This window comes from Phaenicophaeus curvirostris, chromosome 5 (assembly GCF_032191515.1).
Source record: "Phaenicophaeus curvirostris isolate KB17595 chromosome 5, BPBGC_Pcur_1.0, whole genome shotgun sequence".
Lineage (NCBI taxonomy): Eukaryota > Metazoa > Chordata > Aves > Cuculiformes > Cuculidae > Phaenicophaeus > Phaenicophaeus curvirostris.
Genome location: NC_091396.1, coordinates 2,121,280 through 2,136,292, shown reverse-complemented (window position 1 = coordinate 2,136,292; position 15,013 = coordinate 2,121,280). Strand labels below are relative to the sequence as shown.

Sequence of the window (15,013 nt, the reverse complement as noted above, 5' to 3'; positions counted from 1 at the left end):
AGCCACCCCTGCTCTGGGCAACCTGGGCCAGGGCCTCCCCACCCTCACAGGAGAATATTTCTCCCCAAGATCTCATCTCCATCTCCCCCCTTTCAGCTCCACATCCTTCCCCTCATCCCATCCCTGCCCTCCCTGATCCAGAGCCCCTCTCCAGCTTTCCCGACGACACCAAATTGGGTGGGAATATCAATCTATTGGAGGGCAGGAAAACTCTAGAGAGGGATCTGGGCAGGCTGGATCCACGGCTTGGGTGGCTCCTGGCTCTGGGGAGCTGCAGCCCCTTCCCAGCCTCACAGACACAGGGGTCAGGGGGCTTGGGAGGCTCGGAGATGGGTCAGGAGGGCTCAAGGTGGGGTGGGGTGGGCTCGGAGATGGGTCAAGGGGCTTGGGAACGGGTCAGGGGGTCTTGGGGATGGGTTGGGGGGACTAGGATGGGGTCAGGGCAGCTTGGGGATGGGTCGAGGGGCTCAGGAATGGGTCAGGGGGCTTGGGGATGGGTTGTGGGGACTTGCTAGTGGGTTGGGGGAACTTGAGGATGGGTCATGGGGACTCACTGATGGGTTGGGGGAACTCGAGGAAGGGTCTGAGGAGCTCGATGATGGGTTGAGGGGCACGGGAACGGGTCAGGGGGTCTTGGGGATGGGTTGGGGGAACTCAAGGATGGGTCTGGGGAGCTCGACGATGGGTCGAGGGGCTCAGAAATGGGGCAGGGGGCTTGGGGATGGGTTGGGGGGACTTGCTAGCGGGTTGAGGGAACTTGAGGATGGGTCATGGGGACTTGCTGATGGGTTGGGGGAACTCGAGGATGGGTTGGAGTGGTCAGGATGAGGCCACGGCAAACGGAGTAGGGTCAGGGTGCCCCAGGGATGGGTCTGGGGAGCAGGACAGGGTTGAGGTGCCCCAGGGATGGGTCTGGGGAGCTCGATGATGGGTTGAGGGGCACGGGAACGGATCAGAGGGGCTAGGGACGGGGCCAGAGGGCTTGGGGACAGGTCGGGAGGTGCAGAGATATATCAGGGGGGCTCAAGAATGGGTTGGGAGGGGGGAAGGGATTGGGTCGGGGGGCTCGGGGACAGGTCAGGAGGTGCGGGGATGGGTCAGGGGGCTCAGGAATGGGGTCAGGGGGCTCGGGGACAGGTGAGGGGGGGCAGGGATGGGTCAGAGCGGTTGGGGATGGGGTCAGGGGGCTCAGGGAGGGGTCAGAGCGGTTAGGGATGGGGTCAGGGGGCTCAGGGACGGGTCAGAGCGGTTAGGGATGGGGTCAGGGGGCTCAGGGACGGGTCAGAGCAGTTAGGGATGGGGTCAGGGGGCTTGGGGATGGGTCAGAGCGGTTGGGGATGGGGTCAGAGGGCTCAGGAATGGGTCAGAGCGGTTAGGGATGGGGTCAGGGGGCTCAGGGACGGGTCAGGAGGTGCAGGGATGGGTCAGGGGGCTCAGGGATGGGTCAGGGGCTCAGGAATGGGTCAGAGCGGTTGGAGATGGGTCAGGGGGCTCAGGGATGGGTCAGAGCGGTTGGGGATGGGGTCAGGGGGCTCGGGGATGGGTCAGAGCGGTTGGGGATGGGGTCCAGGGGCTCAGAGACGGGTCAGGAGGTGCGGGGATGGGTCGGGGGGAGTCAATGATGGGTTGGGGGAGCTCAGGAACAGGCCTGGGGGGCTCAGGAATGGGTCGGGGGGTTAGGGATGGGGTCAGGGGGCTTGAGAAGAGATCGGGAGGTGCAAAGACAGGTCGGGGGGGGGGCTCAGGAACGGGTCAGAGCGGTTGGGGAAGGGTCGGGGCCCCTCGAAGCCCCACGAAGCCCCTCGGACTGAGCCGCGCGCGCGCCGCCGGGTCACGTGAGGTGGGGCGGGAGGGGAGCGCGCCGGCGCGGCGTCACGCGGCAGCGCCGACCAATGGGAGCGCGGAGGGGGCGTGGCCAAGGCGGGTCCCACCCAATGGGAGCGCGGAGGGGGCGGGGCCAGGGCGGGGGCTCAGCCAATGGGAACGCGGCGGTGGGGGGGGGGGGGGGGGGGCGCGCGGCGCGGGAACCGGGAAGGTGGCGGCGCGGCGCGGCGGGGGGAGCGGGCGGAACCACCGCGGGGTGGAGGCGGGGGGGGGGGGAGGGAGAGACCATTGAGGGGGCGCTGGGGGAGGCGGGGGGGGGGGAGGCCCTGCTGAGGAGAGGCGGGGGCGGTAATCGCTGGACCGGGGAGGGGGGGGGAACGGTCCCGGAGGGGGCGTGGCCTTCACAAAGGGGCGTGGCCTCTAGTTTGTATCCGCGGAGGGGCGTGGCCTTAACAGGAGTGCGTGCGCGGAGGGGGCGTGGCTTAGCGAAGGAGGCGTGTCCTCGTACAGGAGGGGGCGTGGTTTCTCCTGGGGGCGTGGCCTCGCTGGCGCGCAGGGGGTGGCCTCGTGCTAGGGGGCGTGGCCTTGCCATATAAGGCGCGTTGTCTGCGGGCGTGCACAGAGGGGGGCGTGGCCTCTTTGCTGGGGGCGTGGCTTCCCAGCAGAGAGGGCGTGGCCTTGCCATATAAGGTGTGTGATTCCCACGAGAGCGCACAGAGGGGGCGTGGCCTCACGCTAGGGGGCGTGGCTAACAAGCAGAGGGCGTGGCCTTGCCATATAAGGTGTGTGGACCCCACAGGAGCGCACAGAGGGGGCGTGGCCTCACTCTAGGGGGCGTGGCCTTGCCATATAAGGTATGTGATCCCCACAGGAGCGCACCGAGGGGGCGTGGCCTTTGCCATATAAGGTGCGTGGACCCCACAGTATCGCACAGAGGGGGCGTGGCCTTGCCATATAAGGTATGTGATCCCCACAGGAGCGCCCAGAAGGGGGCGTGGCCTCTCGCTAGGGGGCGTGGCCTTCCCATATAAGGCGTGTGGGCTCTCAGAGGGGGCGTGGCCTCGTCCAGGGGGGCGTGGCCTCGCCCTCCAGGTGCGCATCCCCAGGTGTCCCTGCCCCTCGCCATGAAGTGCATCGTTACAGGTGGCAATGTTAAAGGTGAGCGTGGCCACAGGGGGGGGGTGGGGTGTCAGGGGGGCTGTGGGGGTGCCCAGTGTCACCCCCCCCCTCTCCCTGTCCCCCCCCAGTCCTGGGCCGAGCCGTGCACTCGCTGTCGCGCATCGGGGACGAGCTGTACCTGGAGCCCTCCGAGAGCGGGGTACGGGGCGTTGGGGGCGGCCGGGAGCTGGGGAGGGTCGCTGCCTGCGCCCCCCCCCCCTTCTGTCCCCACGGCGAGGGGGACGGGCGGTGCCAGCGCTCTGTGTGTGTCCCCCCCCCCCAGCTCTCCCTGCGCACCGTCAACTCGTCCCGCTCCGCCTTCGCCTCCTTCCTCTTCGCACCCCTCTTCTTCCAGCTGTACGAGGCGGGCAGGGAGCTCTGCCGCTGCAAGGTCCTCATGAAGGTGCGGCACCCCCAGGGCTTCGGGGACAAGGGGGGGCAGGCAGGGTCACTGTCCCCATATCCATCCCCTTATCCATCCTCAAAGTCCTTTCTGAACATCTCTGGGGACAAGGAGGGGCCAGAGAGTGTCACCGTCCCCATATCCATCCCCAATTCCATCCCCAAAGTCCTTTCTGGCCATCTCTGGGGACAAGGCGGAGCCCAGCAAGGTCACCATCCCCATATCCATCCCCACATCCACCCTCAAAGTCCTTTCTGGGGACAAGGTGGGGCAGGCAGGGTCACCATCCCCATATCCATCCCCAAAGTCCTTTGTGGGTGTCATTGGGGACAAGGTGGGACCAGGCAGGGTGACATTCCACGCACCATCCCTATATTCATCCCCATATCTGTCCCCAAGGTCCTTGCTGGGCATCTCTGGGGACAAGGGCAGGGTGACCATCCCCATATCTGTCCCTGTATCCATCTCCACAGTCATTTCTGGGGACAAGGAGGGGCCGGGCAGGGTGACCATCCCCGTATCTGTCCCCACATCCATCCCCAAAGTCCTTCTTGGGCATCTTTGGGGACAAGGAGGGACCAGGCAGAGTGACAATCCATGTCTCCATCCCTGTATCCATCCCCATATCTGTCCCCAAAGTCCTTGCTGGGCCTCTTTGGGGACAAGGGCAGGGTGACCACCCCTGTATCCATCCCCATATCTGTCCCCACGGTCCTTTCTGGGCCTCTTTGGGGACAAGGGCAGGGTGACCACCCCTGTATCTGTCCCCAAAGTCCTTGCTGGGCCTCTTTGGGGACAAGGGCAGGGTGACCATCCCTGTATCTGTCCCCAAAGTCCTTTCTGGGCATCTTTGGGGACAAGGACAGGGTGACCACCCCTGTATCTGTCCCCAAAGTCCTTTCTGGGCCTCTTTGGGGACAAGGACAGGGTGACCATCCCTGTATCTGTCCCCAAAGTCCTTGCTGGGCATCTCTGGGGACAAGGGCAGGGTGACCACCCCTGGATCTGTCCCTGTATCTGTCCCCAAAGTCCTTGCTGGGCATCTCTGGGGACAAGGGCAGGTGGCCACCCCTGTATCTGTCCCCATATCTGTCCCCAAAGTCCTTGCTGGGCATCTCTGGGGACAAGGGCAGGTGGCCACCCCTGTATCTGTCCCCATATCTGTCCCCAAAGTCCTTGCTGGGCATCTCTGGGGACAAGGACAAGGTGACCACCCCTGGATCTGTCCCCACGGTCCTTCCTGGGCATCTTTGGGGACAAGGGCAAGGTGACCACCCCTGTATCTGTCACCATATCTGTCCCCAAAGTCCTTCCTGGGCATCTTTGGGGACAAGGGCAGGGTGACCACCCCTGATCTGTCCCCATATCTGTCCCCAAAGTCCTTCCTGGGCATCTTTGGGGACAAGGGCAAGGTGACCACCCCTGGATCTGTCCCCGTATCTGTCCCCACAGCCCTTCCTGGGCATCTCTGGGGACAAGGGCAGGGTGACCACCCCTGTATCCGTCCCCACAGCCCTTCCTGGGCATCTCTGGGGACAAGGAGGGCCCAGCGGTGGTGACAGTCCCTCTGTCTGTCCCCGCAGTCCTTCCTGGGGGTGTTCCGCTCGCTGCCGTCGCTGGAGAAGACGGTGGGGCAGTGCCTGATCCTGCTGCGTCCCCACGCCAACCGCCTCGTCGTGCAGCTTCACTGCAAGCACGGTGAGCGCCGGGGACACGAGCGCTGGGGACACGAGAGCGCTGGCCCCGTCCCACCCCGCTGAGCCCGTGTCGTCCCTGCCAGGTGTCACCAAGACCCACAACTTGGCCTTCCAGGAGTGCGAGCAGCTCCAGGCTCTCTTCGACACCCGGCACTACGGCAGCAGCCTCCGCGCCCAAGCACGGTGAGCGGGGGACAAAGGGGACACCGGGGTGGCTCTGGGGACGCTGGGGTGGCAAAGGGGACTCTGGGGATACTGGGTGGCTCTGGGGAGGCAAAGGGGACTCTGAGGATACTGGGATGGCTCTGGGGACGCTGGGGTGACAAATGGGACTCTGGGGACACTGGGGTGGCTCTGGGGATGCTGGGGTGGCAAAGGGGACTCTGGGGATACTGGGGTGGCAAAGGGGACACTGGGATGGTTCTGGGGACACCAGGGTGGCAAAGGGGGCACTGGGATGGTTCTGGGGACACTGGGGTGGCAAAGGGGACTCTGGGGACACCAGGGTGGCTCCGGGGATGCTGGGGTGACAAAGGGGACTCTGGGGATGCTGGGGTGGCAAAGGGGATGCTGGGATGGTTCTGGGGACACTGGGGACACCAGGGTGGCAAAGGGGACACTGGGATGGCTGTGGGGATGCTGGGGTGGCAAAGGGGACTCTGGGGACACTGGGATGGCTGTGGGGACACTGGGAGGCTCTGGGGAGGCAAAGGGGACTCTGGGGACACTGGGATGGCTCTGGGGATGCTGGGGTGGCAAAGGGGATGCTGGGATGGTTCTGGGGACACTGGGGACACCAGGGTGGCAAAGGGGACACTGGGATGGTTCTGGGGACACTGGGGACACTGGGATGGCTGTGGGGATGCTGGGGTGGCTAAGGGGACTCTGGGGACACTGGGTGGCTCTGGGGAGGCAAAGGGGGCTCTGGGGATACTGCGATGGCTCTGGGGACACTGGGATGGCTGTGGGGACGCTGGGGTGACAAAGGGGACTCTGGGGACACTGGGATGGCTGTGGGGACACTGGGGTGGCTCTGGGGGGGCAAAGGGGACTCTGGCAACACTGGGATGGCTCTGGGGACACTGGGGTGGCTGTGGGGATGCAAAGGGGACCCTGGGGACACTGGGGTGGCAAAGGGGACCCTGGGTGGCTCTGAGGACACTAGGTGGCACAGGGGTGGCGCTGAGGCCAGTGGGGTGACTCTGGGGACGCTCTGGGGACACCGGGGTGGGTGACAGGCGGTCCCCTGTCCCCAGGGTGCTGGCGGAGGCCGTGCTGCACTTCGCTGCGGGGCAGGCGGAGGTGACACTGGGCGCGGGCGCCGGGGACAGGATCGGGCTGCGCAGCCACGTGGAGGATGCAGCAGGTGAGTCCCGGGGGGGGGGGGGTTGCGGGGTCCCCTCCCCACCTGGGGGGGTGCCCTGACCCCCCCCCCCACTTTGCTGTCCCCCCAGAGCCCAGCAAGGCGATGGTGACAGAGCTGTGGCTCGGCAGGGACGAGTTCCAGGCGGTGGCTGTGGCACCGGGGTCCCGCGTCACCTTCTGCCTCAAGGAGTTTCGCGTGAGCCTCTGCTCGGGCCACCACCTGCCCTGTGTCACCTCCAGCCCTTAGTCACCTCCCTCAATCAACCCTTTGTCAACCCCCAACCCCTTGTCACCTCCCCTTTGTCCCCAAGGGCATCACCAAGACCTCCAACGTGCCCTTTGTCACCCTCCCCAGCCCTCTATCACCTCCCCTTTGTCCCCAAGGGCCCCTGACCTTCACCAAGACCCTCCAACTTGCCCTTTGTCACCCCCCCAACTCTCTGTCACCTCCCGTTTGTCCCCAAGGGCATCAACGAGACCCCCAACCTGCCCTTAGTCACCCTCCCCAACCCCTTGTCACCTCCCCTTTGTCCCCAGGGGCCCCTGACCTTCACCAAGATCCCCAAGCTGCCCTTTTGTCACCCCCCCAACCCTCTGTCACCTCCCCTTTGTCCCCAAGGGCGCCACCGAGACCCTCAACATGCCCTTTTGTCAACCTCCCCAACCCTCTGTCACCTCCTCTTTGTCCCCAACGGCCCCTGACCTTCACCGAGACCCTCAACGTGCCCTTTGTCACCCTCCCCAACCACTTGTCACCTCCCCTTTGTCCCCAGGGGTCACTGACCTTCACCAAGGTCCCCAACCAGCCCTCTGTCACCCCCCCCCGCAATGTCCCCTCTGTCCCCAGGCGCTGCTGAGCTTTGCCGAGGCCTCCAACCTGTCCCTCACCATCCACTACGACACACCTGGCAGGTAGGACTTGTGTCCCCCCCCTACCCCGGGTCCTCCTTTGCCTCCTTCCACCTCCCCTCAATGTCCCTTGTGTCCCCAGGCCGGTGGTTGTCACCGCGGAGGACACAGTGCTGGAGGTCCACCTGGTGCTGGCCACCCTCTCGGACCTGGAGAGCAGCTCCCAACCCCCCCAGAGCAACCAGTAAGCGATGCTGGGGTGGCTTTAGCCAGAGCTCCTTGCTCAGGTGCCATCAGTAGGGACCAGAGTGAACGGTCCCCGACGACCTCCCCCTCTATCGTCCTCGCTCGCTGTCCCCACCAGCGTCTCCCACCTCGCTGCCCCATCGGACGATGACCTCGAATCCTACATGATCGCCCTGGAAGCCAGCGCCGACGAGGGGGGGTCGGGGGTGCCCCCCAGCCCCACCTTCCCCCTGCGCACCCCACGTTCTCCTCCCAAGGAGGAGGACGAGGAGGAGGAAGAGGACGAGGAGGAAGCAGCTGTGCCGGGGACCCCCCCTCACAAAAAGGTCTGGGATGAGCTTTGGGGGGCAGGGGGACGGGCCCAGCCCCTCCTTGACCCCCCCCCCCGTTTCTCTCTCCCCTCAGTTTCGCTCTCTGTTTTTCGGCTCCGTGTTGACGCCGGGTGGGGGGGGCGGCCCGGCCCCCAGCCAGGAGGTGCTGGCAGAGGATAGCGACGGCGAGTACTGAGAGCCCCCCGTCACCCCCAAACACACGCAGCCCCCCCCGCGGCATGTCCCGTTAACAAGTTTATTCCCCCAAAATCCTCCTGCCCACCCCCCAAAACCTCCTCCGCTGCCATCGCAGGGCTGGGCTGTGGGCTCCCCCCTCACCCCAGGGCTGCGTTTGGTGGAGAAGGGGGGGTCCCAGGGTTGAGTTCTGGGCTCCCCCCTCACCCCAGGGCTGCGTTTGGTGGAGAAGGGGGGTCCCAGGGTTGAGTTCTGGGCTCCCCCCTCGCCCTGGGGCTGCGCTTGGTGGAGAAGGGGGGGGTCCCAGGGTTGAATTCTGGGCTCCCCTCTACCTCAGGGCTGAGTTTGGTGTAGAAGTGGGGGGTCCCAGGGTTGAATTCTGGGCTCCCCTCTACCTCAGGGCTGAGCTTGGTGTAGAAAGGGGGGGTCCCAGGGTTGAGTTCTGGGCTCCCCCCTCGCCTCAGGGCTGAGTTTAGTGGAGAAGGGGGGTCCCAGGATTGAATTCTGGGCTCCCCCCTCACCTCAGGGCTTAGTTTGGTAGAGGAGGGGGTCCCAGGGTTTGTCTCTGGGCTCCCCCCTCGCCCTGGGGCTGCATTAGTTGAAGGAGGGGGGGTCCCAGGGTTGAGTTCTGGGCTCCCCCCTCGCCCTGGGGCTGCATTAGGTGAAGAAGGGGGGGGTCCCAGGGTTGAGTTCTGGGCTCCCCCCTCGCCCTGGGGCTGCATTAGGTGAAGAAGGGGGGGTCCCAGGATTGAGTTTTGGGCTCCCCCCTCGCCCCGGGGCTGCATTTGGTGCCGGGGTGGGGAGGGACGCGGGACGGACGAGGCCAGGGGAGGGAGCAGGAGCTTCCAAATAAAAAACAAGTCGAAAGAAAAGCGACCTGATGCTGCTGCGGGCCGGGGGGGGCTTTTGGGAGCGCGGTGGGGGGCGGCGGCGCGCGGCTCATTTCTTGGCTTTGGCGGAGTTCCGGGGTGGGGTGACGGGGCGCCCGGCGGGGTTCAGCCCGCTGAACTGCCCGTACTTGCCCTTGTTCTTGTCGGCCGGCTTCAAAATCTGAGGAGGGGAGGAAAGGAAAAAAGAAAAAAAAAGAAAAAAGAGGTGAGCAGGGTCTGCGGGTTGGAGATCATCGAGTCCAAGCGTCCGTGTCCACTGAAGAACCAGCCCCGAGCACCTCACCCACCCACTTCTGAACCCCTCCAGGGATGGGGACTCCAGCACCCCCCTGGGCGGCCTCTGCCAGGGCTTCACCGCTCGCTTGGTGAAGAAATTGTTCCTAATATCCAATCTGAACCTCCCCTGGTGCAACTTGAGGCCATTCCCTCTCGTCCTGTCCCCTGTCCCTTGGGAGAAGAGCCCAGCTCCCTCCTCTCCACAACCTCCTCTCAGGGAGCTGGAGAGAGCAATGAGGTCTCCCCTCAGCCTCCTCTTCTCCAGGATAAACAGCCCCAGGGCTCTCAGCTGCCCCCAGGACCCCCGTTCCCCAGCCCCTTCCCCTTCTCCAGACATGATCCAGCCCCTCAAGGTCTTCCTTGGACTGAGGGGCCCAAAACTGAACCCAGATTTCGCGGTGTGGCCTCACCAGCGCTGAGTCCAGGGGGATGATCCCTTCCCTGCTCCTGCTGGCCACCCCATGGCTGATCCAGCCCCCCCAGATCCCTCTGCAGAGCCTCGACCCATGGATCCAGCCTGTCCAGATCCCTCTACAGAGCCTCAGTCCATGGATCCAGCCTGTCCAGATCCCTCTACAGAGCCTCGACCCATGGATCCAGCCCCCCCAGATCCCTCTGCAGAGCCTCAACCCATGGATCCAGCCCCCCCAGATCCCTCTGCAGAGCCTCCCTGCCCCGCTGCAGATCAACACTTCCAGCTTGATGTCATCCACGAGCTTACTAAGCCCAACTCCAGCTCCAGCTCCTCGCTCTCTTCCTTCCTCGAGGGTGGAGGCTCCCCCCTAGTTCCCCGGGCCCCCTCCTGTCACCCCAGCGCTCCGTACACCAGTCCTGGCTCCTGGAGGAACCCGGGGCCCCCCGAATTCCTCCCACCTCCCCCAGAGCTCCCCGAAAACCCACCTGAAAGGAACACATCAGCGTTTCGTCCACGCTCATCATGGCGCCCGCGTTGTCGAACTCCCCGCAGTAGTTGGGCGCCGAGAAGAGGGTGACGAGCTGGCGCTTGGCGAAGAACTCGTAGCCGTCTTCTACCACCTGCAAAGGCAGCGGAGCTGGAGCTGAACCCGACACCCCAGGGGCAAAAATCCACCCCCGAGGCAAATATCCAACCCTTTAGGGCAAAACTCCCCCCCCTCGGGGCAAATACCCATCATCCCGGGGTGGCAAATACCTATCCCTCAGAGCCAATGCCTCCCCTTTGGGGGAAATGCCCATCCTCTGGGGCAAATACTCATCCTCGTGGGGGCAAAAAGCCACCCCCCAAGGCAAAGACGCCCCCAGGATCCATCCCACACAAGCCCCCAGAACCCCCAAGGTCAAACAGTCCCCTCTGGGGACAAATACTGGACGGCCTGGACGGCCCCAGGCGGCTCCTAGGGGCAAATCCTGCCCTTGAGGGGCAAATCTTGGGGTTAGAAGCGCCTGCCCCCCACCCGCTACCCACAGGGAACAGAATCCCACCTCAAATTCCACCTCAAATTCCCCCAACGGTACCTGGTGCGCCCGGCAGATGAGGTCCAGGTCGTGCTTGTGCAGGAACTTGGCCACCACCTCTGCCCCGAAGGTGAAGGAGACGCCGCGGTCGTTCTCGCCCCAACCCTGCACGTCCTTGTCGGGATCCGACCAGAGCAAATCGCAGAGCAGGCCCTGATCCGGCACGTCCGTGGGACGCATGATCCGCCGGATCTGCTCCATCGACTGCAGGTCGGGAGACAACCCTGCGGGGAGAGGGATCAGCATCGGGGCCTGGCTCTTCCCCAACGGCCCCCATCCCACTCCAAAAAGCTCCTGCTCTCCTCAGCGGACGCTGTCCCAAAGCCTCAGAAAGGGCTGTACCCACCTCCATGGCAGCAGAAGATCTTCTCGTCCACGATAGCGGCGATGGGCAAACAGTTGAAGCAGTCGGTGAAGGTTTTCCAGAGCTTGATGTTGTATCGCCGCTTGCCTGCGAGGGACAAAGTGTGGGTACCTAACGTTGCTCCTCAAGGATACCTGGGGCTCCCCATGACCCCACCAGGGAAGTCGATGCAGCTTCCCAGACAACCAAGGGATCCATCAGAGCTCCAGCTCCACAGGGACAACGCCATGGGATGTCCCAGGGGAGTGGGACGCTCGGCGCGGAGGTGATGGAGCTTGGTTGTGGGTCCAAGGGTGGCACAGGGGTGGCTGGAGCAGCTCAGGATGGGGTTGGGGTAGGACAGCACGGGGACAATGCAAGTCGGTTTGCAGATTGTAGAATCGTGGAATGGGTTGGGTTGGAAGGGACCTCAAAGGCCATCCAGTTCCAACCCCAGGGACACCTCCCTCTGGATCAGGGGCTCCAAGCCCCATCCAACCTAGCCTTGAACCCCTCCAGGGATGGAGCAGCCACCCCTGCTCTGGGCAACCTGGGCCAGGGCCTCAGAGCAAAACATTTCTTCCCAAGATCTCATCTCAGCTGAGGGGAGACCTCATCGCTCTCTGCAGCTCCTGGAAAGGAGGTTGTGGTGAGGTGGGTGCTGGGCTTTTCTTCCAAGGAAGAAGCGATAGGACTAAAGGGAACGGCCTCAAGTTGCACCAGGGGAGGTTTAGATTGGAGATTAGGAACAATTTCTTCACCAAACGCGGCGAAGCCCTGGGAGGGGTTGACCAGGGCGGTGGTGGAGTCTCCATTCCTGGAGGGATTCAAAAGCCGTGTGGCCGTGGCACTTGGGGACATGGTTTATTTGTCGTGGTGGCGTTGGACTGGATGAGCTTCGAGGGCTTTTCCACAACCTCAACAACTCCACGAGCCTAACACCAAGTTGAGGAACACACTGGGATGCCAGCGGGGCTGTGGGGACACGGCCGCGGCACTTACACTCGTCGTAGAAGCCGTAGATGCGGTTGATGCTGGCGCACTCGTGGTTGCCCCGCAGCAAGAAGAAGTTCTCGGGGTATTTGATCTTGTAGGCGAGCAGGAGGCAGATGGTCTCCAGCGACTGCTTGCCCCGGTCCACGTAGTCGCCCAGGAACAAGTAGTTGCTCTCGGGAGGGAAGCCCCCGTACTCGAAAAGCCGCAGCAGATCGTAGTATTGCCCGTGGATGTCACCTGGAGGGGACACCAGGGGGTGTGTGGAACCTCAGCCCCCCCCCCTGAGGGAAGCGCAGGCCCCCCAGCTTTGTCCCCTGCACTCACCGCAGATCTTCAGAGGGGCCTCCAGCTCCAGGAGGATGGGTTGGCTGAGGAAGATCTCCCGTGACTTGAGGCACAGCCCTCGGATCTCGTTCTCCGTCAGCTGCACGTTCTTCCCCGGCCGCGAGCCCTGGACTGGTGCCCCCCACCCCGAGAAAGAAAAGAGTCAAGGAATCGTTCCCCCACACCACCCCACCCCCCCCAACTTCCCCTGAGCCCCCCAACTCCCCCCCAAACTTCCCTGCTGCCTCTCAACTCAATATCCAGGCCCCATTCCCTCACGACCCCCCCCATGCAGCTCTCCAACAGCCAGGCCCGAGACCCCCCCCCCACCTCTACCTGTCCCCAACACACAGCCCTGAGCCCCCCCTGGGAAAGGGGGGCGGTTGGGGGGGTGGATTTGGGGATCTTGGGGGGGTCTGGGGGCTGTCTGAGAGGACTGGGACCACTGGAGGGAACGGGGATGTTGGGGCGGGGGGCACGGGGCTGTTGAGGGGGGGGAAGGGGATGTGTGGGGAAACCTGGGGGGTGTTAGAGGGGACTGGAGTCACTGGGGGGGGGCAATAGGGATGTTTGGGGGGGCAATGGGGGTGTTTGGAGGGGGAAAGGGAATGTTTGGGGGGGGCCTGGAGGCTCTGGGGGTGTGGAATGGGGCTGTTGGGGGTGGAATGAGGATGTTGGTGGGGGGAATAGGGGTGTTGGGGGGGGCTGGGGTCATTGGGGGGGGATTTGGGGATGTTGGGGGGGGGCTGGGGTCACTTGGGGGGGCAATGAGGATGTTGGGGGGGATGTTTGGGGGGGGTAGAGGCTGTTAAGAGGGGCTGGGGTCACTGGGGGGGTGAATAGGTTCCCGAAGCCATGGGGGGGGTCCCAGGCCGGAGGGAGACCCTGATATCATTACTGGGGGGGCAGGGGATGCCTTTTGGGGGGTTCCCAAAACCATAGAGGGGAGTCAGGCCGGGGGGAGACCCTGATACCAATCCTGGGGGGGGAAGGGGATGCCTTCTGGGGGACTGCCGAAGCCATGGCGGGGGTCCCAGGCCGGAGGAAGACCCTGATATCATTACTGGGGGGGCAGGGGATGCCTTTTGGGGGGTTCCCAAAACCATAGAGGGGGTCCCAGGCCGGGAAGAGACCCTGATATCAATACGGGGGGGGGCACGGAATGCCTTTTGGGGGGTTCTCGAAACCATAAAGGGGAGTCAGGCCGGGGGGAGACCCTGATATCAATACTGGGGGGGCAGGGGATGCCTTTTGGGGGGTTCCCGAAGCCATGGGGGGGGGGGGGTCCCAGGCTGTGAGGGGGACACACACACACACTAAGACCATTATGGGGGGGATAGAGGAAGTCTTTGAGGGGTCCCAGGCTGCGGGGGGGGGACTCTGAGACCACTCTGGGGGGGTCCCGAGGCCACAGGGGGGGTCCCTGACGCCATTGTGAGGGGGAGGGAAGGTCTGGGGGGGGGGGGTCCCGAGGCCACGGGAGGGTCCCAGGCCGCGGGGGAGGCCCGAGGCCGCTCGGGGCGGGGGGATGGGATGTTTCGGGGGGGGTCCCGGGCCCTCGGGGGGGGTCCCCGGTCGGGTGGCGGGTCCCCGGAGCCGGCGGTGCCGCTCACCCTCCAGGAGGCGGCTGATGATGGAGTCGAGGTTGAGCTTCTCGGTGTCCGCCATGGCCGCCCGACGCACCGCCCCGCCCCGGGCATAGAGCGGGCCCGCCCCGGGCACAGAGCGGCACCCGCCCGGCCATAGAGAGGCCCCCCGCCCAGGGATAGAGCGGCCCCAGCACGGCGAGCGGCGCCCCCAGCGGGGAGGAGGGGTCAGTGCAGGGGGGGCAAGGGACAGGGGACAGAGGACAAGGAACAGGGGACAGGGAGCAAGGGACAGGGGACATAGGAAGCACAGTGACATGAGGACACTCATGGTTTGGGGACACGCTGGGCAGGGGGACACTGGGAACCCCAAGTGCCCAAATGCCAGTTCTGCAGGGACAGGGACAGCCTGGGGACAGGGACAGGGGACATGGGGACAGCCTGGGGACAGGGACAGGGGACATGGGGACAGCCTGGGGACGTGGACAGGGGGACAGCCTGGAGACAGGGACATGGGGACATGGGGACAGCCTGGAGACAGGGACATGGGGACAGACTGGGGACAGGGACAGGGGGACAGCCTGGAGACAGGGACATGGGGACAGACTGGGGACAGGGACAGTGGACATGGGGACAGCCTGGGGACAGGGACAGGGGGACAGCCTGGGGACAGGGACAGGGGGCATGGGGACAGCCTGGAGACAGGGACAGGGGGACAGCCTGGAGACAGGGACACAGCCTGGGGACAGGGACAGGGACAGGGGGACAGAGGGACAGCTTGGGGACAGGGACAGGGGACACAGGGGGACACGGAGGGGACGCAGGGGACGCTCGGGCCCCAGGGCCCCCTGCCACGTCCCCACTCGGGGACCGCGGGGACACGTTGCGAGCGGCTCCGGGTGTTGCCAGGAGGCTGTTGCCACCCCGGTGTCCCCAAGGCCACCTGGAAGCCCGAGGTGTCCCCAGGGCCACCCCAGGCACGGGGAGGGGACGAAGTCGCAGAGGGTGGCAGTGCCAGGCCTGGGACCGAGGGAGGGGACACAGGGGTGGTGCCCT

General features: G+C 64.9%; 2 protein-coding genes across 4 annotated transcripts; one reads left to right on the top strand and one right to left on the bottom strand.

Annotated features, from left to right (window-relative positions):
- Positions 1 to 2,475: 2,475 nt before the first annotated feature.
- On the top strand, positions 2,476 to 8,652 carry RAD9A (RAD9 checkpoint clamp component A). Of its 3 annotated transcripts, XM_069857207.1 has the most exons (13): positions 2,476 to 2,606; positions 2,696 to 2,783; positions 2,894 to 2,982; positions 3,072 to 3,142; positions 3,266 to 3,385; positions 4,969 to 5,083; positions 5,166 to 5,265; positions 6,339 to 6,448; positions 6,537 to 6,643; positions 7,295 to 7,359; positions 7,439 to 7,540; positions 7,661 to 7,868; positions 7,948 to 8,652. In XM_069857207.1, exons 3-13 carry the CDS (start codon positions 2,949 to 2,951, stop codon positions 8,047 to 8,049), a joined length of 1,134 nt encoding a protein of 377 aa, XP_069713308.1. In that variant the 5' UTR covers positions 2,476 to 2,606; positions 2,696 to 2,783; positions 2,894 to 2,948; the 3' UTR covers positions 8,050 to 8,652. The 3 variants fall into 3 exon arrangements, with proteins under 3 accessions (XP_069713308.1, XP_069713306.1, XP_069713307.1); XM_069857205.1 differs by having other exon boundaries at positions 2,696 to 2,982; XM_069857206.1 differs by having other exon boundaries at positions 2,476 to 2,982.
- Positions 8,100 to 14,094, bottom strand: PPP1CA (protein phosphatase 1 catalytic subunit alpha). Its single transcript, XM_069857208.1, has 7 exons — positions 13,985 to 14,094; positions 12,372 to 12,503; positions 12,054 to 12,284; positions 11,055 to 11,159; positions 10,709 to 10,932; positions 10,115 to 10,249; positions 8,100 to 9,098 (listed from the first exon to the last, which is right to left on the bottom strand). Exons 1-7 carry the CDS (start codon positions 14,037 to 14,039, stop codon positions 8,988 to 8,990), a joined length of 993 nt encoding a protein of 330 aa, XP_069713309.1. The 5' UTR covers positions 14,040 to 14,094; the 3' UTR covers positions 8,100 to 8,987.
- Between the last annotated feature and the right edge of the window lie 919 nt (positions 14,095 to 15,013).